The sequence below is a fragment of the Meleagris gallopavo genome, chromosome 1, assembly GCF_905368555.1.
Source record: "Meleagris gallopavo chromosome 1, MGAL_WU_HG_1.1, whole genome shotgun sequence".
Lineage (NCBI taxonomy): Eukaryota > Metazoa > Chordata > Aves > Galliformes > Phasianidae > Meleagris > Meleagris gallopavo.
This window is the reverse complement of record NC_139404.1, coordinates 193,642,230-193,658,111: the sequence shown is the minus strand read 5'-3', so window position 1 is coordinate 193,658,111 and position 15,882 is coordinate 193,642,230. Positions and strand designations below refer to the sequence as shown.

At 54.1% G+C, this 15,882-nt stretch overlaps 2 protein-coding genes across 2 annotated transcripts; both read left to right on the top strand.

Annotated features, from left to right (window-relative positions):
* Nucleotides 1-6,566: 6,566 nt before the first annotated feature.
* LOC100545870 (olfactory receptor 52I2-like) lies at nt 6,567-7,533 on the top strand. Its single transcript, XM_010706254.3, has one exon. It carries the CDS (start codon nt 6,571-6,573, stop codon nt 7,531-7,533), a length of 963 nt encoding a protein of 320 aa, XP_010704556.1. The 5' UTR covers nt 6,567-6,570.
* Nucleotides 7,534-11,498: 3,965 nt separating this feature from the next.
* On the top strand, nt 11,499-12,464 carry LOC100545720 (olfactory receptor 52K1-like). The gene has a single exon (XM_085216693.1). The coding sequence runs from the start codon at nt 11,499-11,501 to the stop codon at nt 12,462-12,464; it is 966 nt and encodes a 321-aa protein (XP_085072819.1).
* The last annotated feature ends 3,418 nt before the right edge of the window (nt 12,465-15,882 follow it).

Below are 15,882 nucleotides of genomic sequence, written 5' to 3'. Positions count from 1 at the left end.
CTTGGGGGTTGTAGTTGCATTCATTCCATAGAAAAATGATGGATTTTGTGGGTTGACAGTGGGCTGTTTTTCTGCGTGCAGTGTTTGAAGCTCTGACCTATGAATCAGATCCATGGCTGCCTCGTGCATCAATAAATAACTCAGGGAACAGAAGCCATGTTTTTGTTGTTTGAGGGGAATCACGAGCAAAACGACAGTGAAAGACCCCAAAGGTCACCCACTGCCCACCCCGTCCCAGCTGACACACACTGCTGCTGCCCCTCTTCCCCCTCCAGCAGCACCAGCAGCTCTTGGGAGGGGACCTGCAGGCCCTCGGCTCATTTTCTAAGCACACAGAAAGGAACAAAAAGCAGACAAAGGAGCTCAAACAAGAATGTTATTTACACCCAGCTCACTATCAGCACTGTGACGTCAAAGCTGAGCGCTCTGAAATTTTCCAGTTCTCTGGATTTAGCAGCCTGCTCAGTTTGCCAAGCAGGCTCCACTGCTCAGATGAGGAATTGGTTGGATGGTTGCATTCAAAAAGCCCACAGTTGAGAGAACTGATGGAGACTGGTGACGAGCGGCAGCTTTAGGAGGAAGTTTTTCATGCAGAGGGTGGTGAGGCAGTGGAACAGGTTGCCCAAGGAGGCTGTGGATGCCCCATCCCTGCAGGCATTCAAGGCCAGGCTGGATGTGGCTCTGGGCAGCCTGGGCTGCTGGTTGGCAACCTGCACACAGCAGGGGGTTGGAGCTGGGTGAGCACTGTGCTCCTTTGCAACCCAGGCCATTCTGTCATTCTATGATTCTTCAGTCCTACATGACATCCTTGACGGTAAATTGGAGGGATGTGGATCTGTTGGAAGGATCATTCTGAGAGTAAGGAATTGGCTGATGGTCTCATTCAAAGGATCAAGGTCAATGGTTCAGTGTCCAGGTGCAGACCAGTAATGAGTGGTATTCCTCAAGGCTCAGCACGGAGCCTGGTGTTCTCCAATGCCCTTGTCAACATCATGGACAGCAGAACTGAGAGCACCATCAGCAGGTTTGGGGGTGACACGAAGCTGAGTGGGGCAGTCCATGTGCTGAAGAGAAGGGGTGCAATCCAGAGGGATCTGGACAGGCTGGACAAGTTGGCCTCTGCAAACAACAGTTGGTTCAGCAAGGTCAAGTGCAAAGTCCTGTACCTGGGTAGGGGCAACCCCAAGGATGAATACAGGTCCCTCTCTGCTCTGCTCTCAGACCCCTCAGCAGTGCTGTGATCAGCCCTGGAGCCAGGATGTGGGGCTGCTGGGGTGGGGCCAAAGGGGGGTTGTGGGGATGCTCAGAGGCTGGGGCACCTCTGCTAAGGAGCCAGGATGAGAGCTGGGGGTGTTCAGCCTGGAGAAGGGAAGACACTGGGGAGAACAGCTAGACCTCCCATGTGAGATCACCATAGAATGATGAAGGTTTTAAAAGACCTCTAAGATCACCACATCCAACCCCAATCCATCCAAATCCATCCCACCATTCCTCAAGTGCCACATCTTCACAGTCCTTGAACACCTCCAGGGATGACTCCCCTACCTCCCTGGGCAGCCTGGCCAATCAGTCAGAGAATAAATTTCCCCTAATATCCAACCCAACTCTCCTCTGGCACAATTTGATGCCATTATCTCTCATCCTATCACTGTTACCTGGGAGCAGAGGCCGACTCCTACATGGCCACAACTTCCTTTGAGGAGTTGTTGTAAAGTATTTATGGCCTTAAAGAGTGTCATGGAGGCTCAGGTTGGATGAAAAAAATGTTGTGGTGAGGCTGGCACAGCCTGCCTGGGAGGTGGTGGAGTCACCGTCTGTGAGGTGTTCAGAGAAAGGCTGGATGTGGCACTGAGGGATGTGGTTTGGACATGGTGGTGACGTATTGATGGTTGGACTGGGTGATCTTAGAGGTCTCTTCCAACCTGAATGATTCTATGATTTTATTTCCAGATGCTCTTCTTCTTCAGACAAAGATGAAACCTTGGTGATTCTATGATTCTATGAAACCTTTCACCTTTATGGACCAGTCTCTAAAAAATTAGTTCATCATTGCTTAAATGCTGAGACAGAGATAATCCAAGCAGTGGGGAGAAGAAGCACATTTGTTTACAAGCCATTGCTATTCCTGGCTACTCCCAGGCAGCAGTTCCTTGTCTGTGATGATTACAGTCTCTTCTGAGCCAGCAGTGAGCGATTAGGGTGGTCAGGTTCCTTAAGATGCATTAACGATGCATGTGAGTCCTTTTAGCAAGCTGAGGAGTTTGCTCAGCTGCGTGAGACACAAAAAGTCCTTGAGGATGACAGGGCCAGCCCAAAGCACCGTGCTGGGCTGGGTGGAAGGTTGCATTTAACCCAGGGCTGCGCCAATATTTTTAAGCACATTGCCAAGCTCTGAGCCAAGTTCAGCTCTCAGGCAGACTGAGGTGAGCATAAAGCAATCTGCCCTAAAAGCCACCAGATATGCCAATATATATACATGAACTTTGTCTCTTACTGGCTTAATGATCTACTTAATTACTTCCAGACATCATCAATTAAGTGAATATTGGGGTGGAGAACTGACAGCTACAGACTTGTGACCTCAATTAACCTTCCTGCATGAATTGACTACATCAGTGCTGACTATTTGCATGCAGGCTTTTCCACGGTTAAGCCAACTTCAAACAAGCTGTGGGCATGTAGGTTTAACATCTGGTGATCCACTCATCTAAGATCTGCCATTATCTCATCATAGCTCTGGTCCACTCCTTTTCACCTGAAGAGGATGGCAAACATCATCAAGAAGGTAATGAGTCCTTCTTGTCATGGCAGCACAAAAGCCATGAGCTCTGGCGAGGAATGGGCTTGGCAGTAGGAAAATGTTCTGAAAGAGGTGCTCTGGGAAAAGGAAGGTGTCTCTGCAGTGAACTATTGTGGTACGTTTGTACGTTTATCTATTGGAGATGAGTTGATCTTATACTGGGGATGTGGTGAGGGCTGGATGGTTACCCTAAGGCTCTTAAAATCAAAATTCAAGAGATGTTTGACTCTTGCTGATGAGGAATGCTGGGTGGCTGTTAGTTGGTTGCAAAAGCAGTCAGCTCTGTGTTTTACATGGACTCAGATTGCATGGCTGATGTGGTCCAACATCTGAGAACTGCATAGAAATGTGAAGTCCATCAAACCTGTTTAATGCAATGATCACTACTTAGCAGCAGAGAAGCAGATCTATAATAAAATGGCTGAGGAGAGAGTTAAAATCTCAACTTCACAACCTAGGATCTACGGATCTATTCACTTCTTAAGAGGTCAGGAACACTTTGCCAATCTGCAAGCAACCAAACGTGGCAGCTCCTGTGGTTCTTTGTTCAGTACTGAGCACCTCATTCTCTGGGGGCAAATCTAATGGAGTACAGTAAGCCAGGTAAGGCTGGCTGGAAGTGTTCCTCATTTCTAGAAAATCTGCAGGATTTTGACTACTGCAGTGATCAAAACTTGTCACTTTGCACATTACTGAACTGACAAATTGCATGAAGCATAATCCGATCAGCTTTTCGAGCCACTGAATTACACAGAAAATGCTCTGAAGTGTGTCGACAGGACCTGAAGTGCTGCTCCACCTGAAGTCTCAAAGTGCTGCTCCCTGACATACAGCTCAAAAATCACCAAAATTACTGCAATATCTCCCTAACGTGGCCTTTCCAAATGGGCTGCAGCTGCAGCTGTCCTTGGGGTGTGTTGGTGGAAGCGAAGGACTCCGTGCAAGGCTGGGTTGGGGCTGAGGGTCTGGAGGGCACCTCCTCTGTGTGTGTAGTTCTGAGCAGGGCTGGGGCACGGCCCCAGAGTGCTGTCCTCATAGCCTGGGCCCTGAGGCACTGCGTGAGGCTGTGGGCAAATAGACAGGAGAGAGCATGAAGCAAAAGGCAGCTGTAAGATGGGTGAAACTGCGGGGCAGTGGGGACAACTCCCCAGGGGGGGCTGCTGTACATCAGGTGATGCCAGAGGAGTGGGACTATGAATATACTAGAAAAAGGCAAACCAAGGCACCACGTCCCAAGAAAAACTGAGTCTGAGGCTCGTTGAAGAGCATCTTTTAATAATCTGGATAGCTTAGCAATACAGGGTGAATAATGAGTAACACTGCCCTGAACAGCACACGGGTTTGCAGATTGCCTCTGAGTGAGAGGATGGAAAAGCATGTGCTTTTACCAGCGAAGGACTGTAGGATCTCGGATGTGTTTGCCCTCTCCAGATCAGCAGTTCTGGCAGGAGGAGGCACTTTTCTTTCCCGCCAAGCTGGCTCATGCCATCGATGGCTCTGCATCCCTGGATCAATGGCCGAGATGTCTGACCGCACTGCAAGAAGAGCCCTCTCTGCAATGAGCTCTTATGGCCAGCATTATCTTGGCAGAGCTCACACGGTGTTGGCTTCGTGGTATTGGCATTACACTGCAGAAAGCAGTGACTAGAAACAGACCGACGTGCCTGTTGGCTTGTGTCATGTGGAGGGCTCAAGGCAGCTTGGCAGAGATTGTGTAGAGGTCAGGAAAGTCAAACGTCTGGAACACCAGGGAGATAAAATCTGTCCCTTAGGCACAATGGGGAAAGTAGTGCCTGAGAAACGTGTATCTCTTCCCATTCTGCCTAATTTCACCTTCTGTGCATGTTTTCCCTGAAAGTACCATTAATTTGTGAAACTCCTTGACTGACAGCATAAATGATAAAATTTGCTCCAAAAACCAGCTCAGATGGATTTGGGGATGGGGTTATTAAGAATGGAGAAAGCATATCCAGACTAGGAAGTCCCTGAGCTTCAAATTATTGGAAGATGGGCAGGCACACAAGGGAAGTATGACAGGAATCAGCTCTTGCCTCCTTCCCTACAGGTCTGCTATTGGTGCTGGAAATAGGAGTAAGGCTGAATGGAGCAGAGTCACAGAATTATTAAGATTGGATAAGACAAGGCCGGGACTTCACCAGACTATAAGGGATAATGGCTGGGCAGCCCGTTAACGATCCATGAAGGCCTCGTGCTGGAGGTTTGCCACCACAGGGTCTCTGTATGTATGACCCGTGGGCATCGTCCCCCCACACGCTGCATGGTGCTGCCAGGGCTCGGGGCTGATGAGATCCACCTCCCTGCCCGTGTTCTGGCACAGACTCTTCTGGGGAGCCCAGCAGGCAGAGGAGACGGCTGTTGTGGTTCTGCGTGGACAGAAGAACGGAAACGTGGAGTTTCCAAACCGCCTCGCTCTCCCACCATCAAAGAGTTCTTCATTTACTTTTGGTGCATTGGTCTCACGAGCCCCAGGCAGGCGCTGGGGAATTCCGTGCCCCCCAGCACCCAACGGCCCGGCACTGCGAGAGAGAGCCAATGACAGGAGCTGAAGCAGCCCTGAACATCCCCTCCTCCCGGCAGCGCAGAGCCCAGCCTCACCTGGGGTCTCGCGGGGGCTTTGCAGAGCACGGATATCAGCCGGCCCTTCCGCACCGCGCCGTGCAGACGCACCGCTCTGCCTTCCAGCCCCACCTGCTCACAGCGAGAGCACAGCCTCTGCTCGGGCTGCACAGCTCTGCCGTGCTGCTTCCCCCCAGCCAGGCCGAGGAGCCCCACGGGTCGGGCTCTGCAGCGCTGCCGAGACACCCATCGCAGGCACCGGCTGTGGGAGAGAGCTTCTGGCAGCACATCTGTTTGCTGGGATGGCTGCACCTGGGGAGCCAGCTCCGGGTCCGGACGGACGTCAGGCCAGAGGTTGGTGTCCACGAGTGCTTTGTGTCTGATTGCTGCCTGCAGCCCCTGCTCGGCCCAGGACACAGCCCTGCACGGAGGGAAGGAGGCAGGGAGGGAGCTGCTCTCTGTGCCCTGCGCTGGAGCTCTTCTCTGCACTCGGAGCTCAGACCTGCAGGTTTTTATCCCTTTACCCCTTCCCTGGTGACAGCAGCCCGGGTACCCACAGCATCCCTGTCTCCGCTGCAGGGTTTGTATTTCCTTCAAGCTTCTCCTGACAACAGAACACCTAATTGTGCAGGCTCCACACATGAGTGACTGAAAGAATGGAGTGGGGAATGGCATTGCCATGGCTGTGCTCAATGTCCCAGGGCAGCTCCTGACATCAGATCTCGCCTTGCACGTTTGGAGGAGCTCTGTGTAGTGCACGGTGCAGGGCAGCCAGGAGCACTCGGCAGCAGAGCCCGAGGGAAGCTGAGTGCTGAGCATCCCCTCCTCCTGCAGCTGACTCCAGGATCTCAGCTGGGCGGTGGTGAGCAGCCAACGAAGAAACGTCTCCACAAGCAACGGACTGAAGGAGACTGCTGGTGAGCGCCGGTGGCACAGTCTGAAACGTGAGCAGCATCTGAAGTTCTTGCCATCCAACAGCCCCATTTCATCAGCAGTTTTGCTCTGTTCCCTTCTCCCAGTCGTGTTACATCACAGAGATCCCATCTCACACATAGCAGTAACAGTTTGGGTTCCTATATGGCACGTGCATCAGTGCGTTGCCCTCAGCTTCGCACCCTCAGTTCTGCACATCCCATGGATCCCATTCCGGGGTCTTTTTCACATTCTTAAGCATAGAAGCAAGATCCTCCTGCATGGCTCCTGGCCCCTTCAGCCACCCCAACAGCAGCTCCTCCTCCTTCATCCTTGTGGGTGTCCCCACCCTGGAAGCTTTCCCCATCTGCCTGGGCATCCTTTTCTGCTCAGCGTACATCCTCGCCCTGCTAGGAAATAGCATGGTTCTGCTGGTCATTGTGCTGGACGGGTCCCTGCGGGACCCCATGCACTGCTTCCTGGCCATGCTGGCCGCCATCGACGTGGTGATAGTGACGTCCATCGTCCCCAAGCTGCTGGGCATCTTCTGGCTCCATTCCAACCAGATTGGTTACACCGCCTGCTTTGTTCAGATGTTCTTTGTTCATTCCACGACATCAGAGGAGTCAGGAGTGCTCCTGGCCATGGCTTTTGACCGCTACGTTGCCATTTGTCACCCCCTCAGGTACAGAATGATCCTGAATCGACAAACAGTTGCCCAGATATGCCTGGCCATCGTGGTGAGAGCACTACTTTTCATGGTCCCGTTGACAGGGATGGTGACAAACCTCCCCTACTGCCATTCCCTCGTGGTTCCCCATTCATACTGCGAGCACATGGCTGTCACCAGTCTTGCCTGCGCAGACCCCAACCCCAGCAGACTCTACAGCATATCTGTGTCCTCTCTGATAGTAGGCATGGACACAGCTTTCATTGCTGCGTCCTACCTGATGATCCTGAAAGCCGTCCTGGGCAAGGCATCGTGCAGGAGGGCCTTCAGCACCTGCGGGTGCCACATCTGTGTGATGATGCTGTACTACATCCCCGGCCTGCTCTCCATCTACGTGCAGCACTTCAGCCAAGCTGTGTCTGTGCGTGCACAGGTTCTGCTGGCCGACCTCTACCTCGTCCTCCCCGCCATGCTGAACCCCATCATCTACAGCATGAGGACCAGGCGGATCCAGAAGGCAGTGCTCAACGTGCTGCTTCCCAGGAAGGCTCACGGCTGTCACAGCACTCAGTGACTTTCCAGGGCTGTTGACCCACACAAGCACAGCACCCATTCCATTCCCAGTGGATGCACGCAGGGAATGGAAGCCGTGAGGGAATGGGGGAGGACTTGTTGGCTTTAATGACTGTGTGAGACCCTGCAGTGCGACAGGAGGTGTTTGGGACCGGGATCATGAGCAAATGCCGGGCTGCCTTGCCCTTCCTTCTTATAAGAGACAGAGGTGCAGCCATCAGCTTTGGGTTTTGGGATGTGCTCTGTGCTGTGAATGTCCCTGTGATCATTTAAAATTCACAACTGCACATGTATTTGTATCAATAAACAGATTCTATTCAAAATGGGGAAATTTCTTCTACGGTGTCTTTTTGACTCAATGCAAACCTATTGTTGCTGTCAGCAGGAGACTGTCACACATTGCAGGGACTGTAGTGTCAGTCCTTTTAGGATGTGTAAGGCAGATGAGTGAGAAATCATCATCTAATCTTTAAGATTGGAAACGACTTCCAAGATCCCAACCCAAACCCTAACCCAACCTCACCCCACCCCCACCATACCCACTGACCATAGTGCCATATCTCCATGGTTCTGGAATGCCTCCCGGGACTCCTGAATATGGAATCATAGAATCATATATCACAAAATCATAGAACATCCTGATATACAACCTCAGACTCCTCTGTTATTGCTTCACGCCATTCCCTCTGTTTCTATTGGTGGCTCCTCCTTGTTAGGTAGCCACAGGCTGCCATGAGGGGCTGTAGGGCCGTGGGGGGCTGTAGGGTCACCAGGGGCTGTAGGGCCGTGGGGGGCTGTAGGGCCATAATCCTCCCCTCAGCCTCCTCTGCTCTGGGCCAAACAACCCAAGGAACCTCAGCACTCTTCACACCCCTTGCTTTCAGACCCTTCCCCATGAAGGGATGGGGTCCCCTCTCAGCTAATTTGGTGATGGAATGAAGCTGGGAGCAGTGCCTGACAGCCCAGAAGGCTTTGCTGCCAGTCAGTGAGAGCTGGGCAGGATGAGAGCTGGGCAGGGAGGAACCCAGGGAGGCTCAACAAGGACAAGTGTAGGGTCCTACACAAGGGGAGGAACAACCACAGCATCAGTACAGGTCTGTGAGATGGAGAGGAGCTCTGCGGACAAGGACCTGGGGCTCCTGGTGGACAACAGGCGACGGTGAGCCAGCAGTGTGCCTTGTGGACAAAAAGGCCAATGGGATCCTGGGGCTCATTAAAAAGAATGTGGCCAGCAGGGCGAGGGAGGGGATCCTCCCCCTGTACTCCTGTGGAACAGCACTTCTGTGCTGTGAGAGGAGCAGAGCCCCAGCACTGCTGTTCTGAGAGGTGGGGGGTCTCCTTGTTGGAGGCATCCAAACACACCCGGGTGCTGTCCTGTGCATAGACTGCAGGGAGCTGCTTCAGAGGTTGGGCTGGGGGATCTCCAGAGGTCCCTTCCCACCGCTGTGGCTCTAAGGGTCTGTGACTCGTGTTGCTGCCTCACTTTCCCATCTCTTTAGCCAGCTGAAAAATAAGTGAGGCGGGAGAGAAGAAGGAGGGTTCATGCTGTGTCCCCCTGGCGCTGATCAGAGCTCGCAGCAGATGCCCATGGAGGACTCGTGCCCTTGGGAACCTCCATGCAGGACTCCCTGCTGCATCGCTGGGGGGACTGAGGCACAGCCACAGCTCTGCCCTGCGCTGCAGGTGGCTGTGAGCAGTGTGATGTGGGGATGTGTGTGGATGGGGCTGCTGGGGTGGGGGCTGGCTGTGGGCGCACACACAGGAGCTGAGCCAGCAAGGGAATGGTAACGGTTGGGGACTTCCTGTAAGAAATCAGTTCAGCCTCCCATTAGAATGAAGACACAGATCAGTAGTTTAACAAAAAGCAGAAACTGTTCACTGAAAAAATAAATTTTTTTCTTTTTCTATAACCAATCTATAATGAGCCCAACACAGCTCACACTGCCCCAGGGGGTCTGGGGTAGGGAGGGAGGGAGGGAGAGCTGGGGTGGGAAGGGCCGTGTCTGGAAGATGTGATAAAGTGTCACAGGAGAGCACAGGGCCCATCTTATCCATGTGAGGGCTCTGCATCCAGCAGAAGGGGCTCCGCTGTGATGGCAAAGAGCTGAACTACAGGAACAGAGGTTGGTGGTGCCCAGGGGCTGGAGGCAGTGCTTCAATGTATTGCAGATGCAACACTGCTTTCTTGTGAAGCTCTGCTTTCTAAAGCTGACAAAAGCAGAGGGAAATTAGAATGGGGAACTGCAGGGATCTCTGAGAGCTGCCATGAGCAGTTGGGCTGATGGGAAGCACTGCATGGCCAGGATGGGGCAGGAGCTGCAGCCACGACAACAAATGGGGCAGAGGAGGAGTGGGGCACACGTTGGGACCTCCTGCACGTCGGGAGCTTTTCAGTAGGGAAACCAGATAAAAGCAGGTGGAGCCATTCATCCTCTGCATGAGAGGCAGACAAGAGCAGCAGCAGGTCCGGGTACACTGCATGTGTGTCCCCATCCTGCCCCAATCTGGCACTGCCCCAAGGAGACATCAGACAGTGCTGTTATCTGCACAGCGCCCAGCCTGACGTCAGCGCCCGCGCGCTGCCCCAGCGGCCAACAGGAGATGGGGCCAAAAGAGAATTACAGAACTGGAATCGAGTTAAGCCTAATTCAATTAACGGCAATCAGCGGGAAATAGCTCTTGTCAAACAAACCTGATTTTGTTTTCTGATGAGATGGGAAGTTTGGTTAACCTGTGTGTGTGTGTGTGTGTAGGGTCTGGAGATGCACCGCTGCTGCTCTGTGTCCAGGTGGGATGGCACTGAGCTGAGAGGCATCAGGAGAGTGAGGGCAGAATGGAATGGCTGAGGGACCTCGACTGAAGCTGCCAGACCCAACATCACAACAGGCGCTGGTTGCACGGTACTGCAGTGCCTGGCCCCAGGCTGGGAGCTGTTCTGTGCTGCTCTCATCGGGTTTCCTAAAAACAATGCAAACTGCGTGGGGAAAGGCAAAGTCATGAAGGGCAGGCCAAGAAACTGACAGAGCTGAGAAGAACCGGCTGCCCTGAGCTGCACACGTGGTGTGGCTCCCACTGCATCCCAGTGAGCAGGGGCTGTGAGAGCAGTGGGCAGCACCTCAGGGATACCAAAGGCAGTGCAATTTTGGATGCACAGGGGGGAAATAGAGATTATATTAAAAAAAAAAAAAAATTAAATTGCGATCTTGTAGCTGTGTGGATAGCAATTCTCTCAAGCTAAGCCATGCTACGATTCAGTTCCCTGGATCCATCCCTACAGACATCCGAGGTCAGGGCATCAGTGAGCGCTGACGGAGCTGTGGGGGTCTCTGTGCACTGCAGAGAGTGGGATAAGATGGGTTCAGGGGTCCCTTCCAACTCAACCCGTTCTATGAACTTACTGTGATGAGAAGTGCCTCTGTGGCCAAGCACGGGAAGGCAGGACAGGGGGCTGCAGCTGGAGGGAGCAGACAGGCAGGGTCAGAGGGGAAGAGAAGTGTGTGGTTATAACCATGGGATCAGTGCAGCTGGGGCAAAAACCCAAGGTTCTCCATCTCCAGTTGCCCACCAGCCTGCACTGTGCACTGCCTGCCAGGAATGAGAGAATCCCACTCTGTTATGACATGAACGCCACACAGGGCTGTGTTCTGCTTTGCTTTGTCCCTCAGCCTCGTGGACTGATGAGTACGTGGGTTGTTGGTGCCACATAATTCAACCTTCCTCAGCTGAGGGTAGCAATGGCTGCTGCTCGAGACATCGTTTCTCTGGCTGCAGCTTCTCAGCTCAGTTTTGCCATGCAGAGCACCGACCACAGCACCAGTTTTAAAACCTGACTGTGGGTAACAGATCCTGAAAGGTTTTCCCTACATTTTGTGATGCCATGTGTACATGGTTTTATGACCAAAGAAATGGTAGCAAAATCCAAAACTTTCTGTCTCTGTGTTGCAGGGAACTAAAGTCAGCTGTGCCATGTTGGTCCCCAACCAATCCAACACCACTCCTTTGCCTTTTCTCCTGCTGGGAATCCCTGGCTTGGAAGATGCCCACACGTGGATTTCCATCCCATTCTGCTTTATGTACATCATGGCCTTGCTGGGAAATAGCACGGTCCTGCTTGCCGTGAGGCTGGACAAAAGTCTCCACGAGCCCATGTACCATTTCATTTCCATGCTGGCTGTCATTGACCTCATCTTCACAACTGCTGTAGTTCCCAAAATGCTGAGTGTATTCTTGCTGGGCTCCAGAGAGATTGCTTTTCAGGCTTGCTTCACCCAGATGTTCTTCATCCACATGTTCACTGCCGTGGAGTCAGGGGTGCTCCTGGCAATGTCCTTTGACCGATACGTGGCCATCTGCAACCCCCTGAGATACATCACCATCCTGACCGAGGCACGGACCACGCAGATAGGGCTGCTCTCTCTGGCCCGGGGAGCTGCTGTCATGACCCCTTTAATGTGCCTCCTCACCAGCTTACCCTACTGCAGGGACAGGGTCATCCCCCACTCCTACTGCGAGCACATGGCCGTGGTGGAGCTGGCTTGTGCTGACCCATCAGCCAGCCATCTCTATAGCATCATCGTGGCAACGCTGCTGGTCGGGACAGACTCTGTGTTCATCACCTTCTCCTACGGGATGATCCTCAGGTCAGTGCTGAGGCTGCCATCCCGCGGGGCTCGTCTCAAATCCCTCAGCACCTGCGGGTCCCACGTGTCCGTCATCCTCCTGTTCTACATGGGCGGCCTCCTCTCCATGTACCTGCAGATGTTCTCTCTTGGCTTGGCACCTCACACCCGAGTCCTGGTGGCTGATTTCTATCTGACGGTCCCTCCCATGCTCAACCCGCTCATTTATGGCATGAAGATGAAGCAGATCCGGGATGGGATATTCCGACTGCTGGAGCAGTTGCCAGGACTCAGGTTCTCAGATGCTCACTGAGCCAGCAAGGCATGCCCAGCAAACTGCTCATCCTGCCCTAGGCTGTGCGTGACAGTGCGTGCAATGAATTGACCCCAGAAATGTCCATCTTTCTGCAGTGACTGCGAAGGGAACCCGGGCCAGGAGACAGGAATGGTCACAGCTCATTTCAGGCAATAGCATTGCTTTTTAATTCTGCAAAGAGTGCATGTGGGTTAACACCTGCTTTGGAGAGAGGATAAAGAAAATAAAACATTTCCTGTAAAACGTGATGCTTCCATCCATCTTTGCTTGCTGCAATGCCTGCTCCCACTTTCTCAGAACTGCTGTCGGACTCATTCAGCTCTGCAGAGCCCCGGCCACACTGATAGCAGCAAGCAGACCTGAACCTCGCAGACCAAAGGAGTGTGCTGGGCTGCTCCTGCCCAGGGGTTCCTGGTTGAGCTGCATGAGGTTCCTGTTGCCCAGCTCTCCAGTGAACCAGGCATAGAACCATGGAATCATTAAGGCTGGAAAAGATGCCCAAGTCCCACCCAACCCCTCTCTGCTGACCATGCCCCATTGCTCCCAGCTCCCCCAGCCCCAGGGCTGAAGACCCCCAAGGAAAGAGTCCCTTCCTCATTGACTGATGGAGTTTGCAGGATGAGCTCTGTCACCATCAGCAGCAATTGGTAGCATCATGGCACCAATTACCCTCCTGACACTTCCAACCATTAATCACATGTCACGCATTCATTTTTCATTTCTCCTTTGCATACAGCATCCAAAGCCAACAACAGCTTAACCCTTCAGGACCCCAGCGGGGTCTGCTGCTCAAAGGCAGCCCCTGAACCAATGCACAGCACAGCCCTGCACTTTGCTGTCCCTCAAAATCAGTGTGTTTTAACCCCAGCCAAATGAGCACTGCCCAGCAGCACGTCTTACACCGCACACAGCCCCAGGTGGGAGGTGCAGCACTTTGAGGTGCTGTCTGGAATGGGGCTGCAGGGGTTGGAGGGGACACCAAAGAGGCTTTCTCCTTTCACCTTTGCATTTTCAGCCCCTGGCCCTGAGGGGCATGAGGGGAGAAGGGGGGGATTGGGAGGATGCCTTTACAGACCTCTGAGAAGTTTGGGCTCAGCTGTTGTTTGTCACACATCACAGCCAGGTGCCAGGGGACAGCACAGCCCCAAAACACACATCCCTCTGCACAGGGGACAAACTGCAGCAGGGGATGGACGTGTCCCAGTGCCACCAATGCGCCCTGCAGAGCTGGGGTTAAGGAGGAGGGGTAAGGATGGGGGCTGGAGTGGGTCCTGCTGGCCGGGGCTCCCCTCGCAGGGCTGTGGGGATGTGGGCTGCTCCCCCCACACAGAGCCACCGACTCTCAGCTCCCCCCAAGAAACCAATGCAGGATCCCCAGCGCCGCTAATTGGCCCCACCCGCAACAGCCACCTGTAATCAACTCTCCTGTAATTACCGTCCAGCTCATTAGCGCTAATTGGACTGCTCCCAGGGAAAGAAGCCTAATGGAAGCAAAACAAAACAAAACAAAGTTTAGTTGTGTTTAACTTCGAGTTGTTCAAAAGCCTGGAAAGAAAACCAGAAAGCCCCAAAGCACCACAGAGGGATGCTGGAGTCCCCAGGGCGAGGGGACGGCGCAGGGCTGATGATGGCACGTGGCCTTCTGCAGGCAGATCAGCCTGCTCCCTCTGTGGGCTGCGCTCATCTCACGGCATCACAGCTACGCACTCTGATGCTCCATAGCAAAATCCTGTTCCTGGCTGATGGAGGGGCCAGAACACGTCTTCCCCCCATGGAGATCTCATGGTGGGGCTGTGGGGACACAGATGGGGGTGGTGTGGGGAGGGCCTCGAGGGGCTCGCTCTGAACACGGACCATGTCACGGCTTTTCCAGACAGCAGCACCACAGCAAACTCTTCATCCTTCTGCATCCCCAGCCCTGAGCACTGCTGTGCTGAGCATCCCCGTGTTCCCAGACCCGCTGCACCCAGCACCAGGCACCCTGCACCCCTGCTGCCATCCCTCCAGGGCTGTGCAGGTGGCAGTAGGGGCTGAGTTGCATCCCTCCCATCCCAGCTGCTGGACTGGAACAAGTGCCACCAGGCCTAAGAGGGGTGGGCAGGGCTGGATCACAGAGCTCAGGGATAGAGGTCGTACTGCGACCTGCATTTCCTGTTTTCTGCATCCCCCTGCGCAGGCACAACCCTGGCACCAAACGCTGAGTGTCCCGGGAACCCCGGGGTGTTTTATCCTGGAAGGAACAGAGGGACAAAACCAGAGCATAGTCTGAGCGACCCTAGGGGCTGCCGGGCTGAGGGCCGGCAGTCCTTCCACAACCTTCCCCAAGATCCCATTGCGCTGCATTGGGCTGTGCCAGCCGGAGCCCTGCAAGCAGGAGCTGGGAGCTGGCCGGGGGATTGCAAAGCAGCTGGCGAAGGACCGTGGCAACGATCAAGGCGCGGCGATGTGCGTCCTTAGTGCTCCCCCGTCCCGTGGATCCAGGTCAGCGCTGCTGGGAGCGCGCGTGGAGTGCGGGAGGCACCTCCTGGCCGGACGGCAGCACCGCCATCTGCCTGCAGCGTAACAGCCCTGCAGTGTAACAGCCCTGCAGTGTAACAGCCCTGCTCTGCCACAGCCCTGCTCTGCCATCTGCCTGCAGTGCCGCAGCCCTGCAGTGTAACAGCCCTGCAGTGCCATTGCCCTGCGGTGTCCCCTGCCTTGTGGAAGGAAGGGATGCCGTTCAGAGGGACATCGAGAGGCTTGAAAGGTTGGGCCCAGGTGAACCTAACGAGGTTCAGCACAGCAAAGTGCAGAGTTTGGCACTTGGGCCGGGGGAATCCCAGGCATTTATGCAGACTGGAAGGAGCGGTCCTTGAGAGCAGCCCTGCAGAGAAGGACCTGGGGGTCTTGATGGAGGAAAAGCTGAACATGAGCCAGCAGTGTGCTCCTGCAGCTCGGAAAGCAAATGGGATCCTGGGCTCCATCAGCAGAGGGGTACCTAAAGGGAGCCTGCAGACAGGAGGGGAGTCAGCTCTTGGAAAGGGGAGATAACAGCAGGACAGGGGAATGGTTGGAAGGTGAGGGAGGGCAGATTTCAGTTGGCTGTCAGGGGGAAGTTGTTTGCTGTGAGAGTGGTGAGGTGCTGGAACAGCTGCCCAGAGAGGCTGTGGATCCCCGTCCATCCCTGGAGGTGTTCAAGGCCAGGTTGGATGGGGCCCTGGGCAGCCTGGGCTGCTGTGAGATGTGGAGGTTGGTGGCCCTGCCTGTGGTGGGGAGGTTGGAGCTTCGTGATCCTTGAGGGCCCTTCCAACCCCAGCCGTGCTGTGATGCTGTGATTCTGCCTTGCAGTGCCATTGCCCTGCACTGCCACTTCCCTACGCTGCCATCTGCCCGCAGTGCCACAGCCCTGCAGTGCCACCTCCACGTCACTCCCACC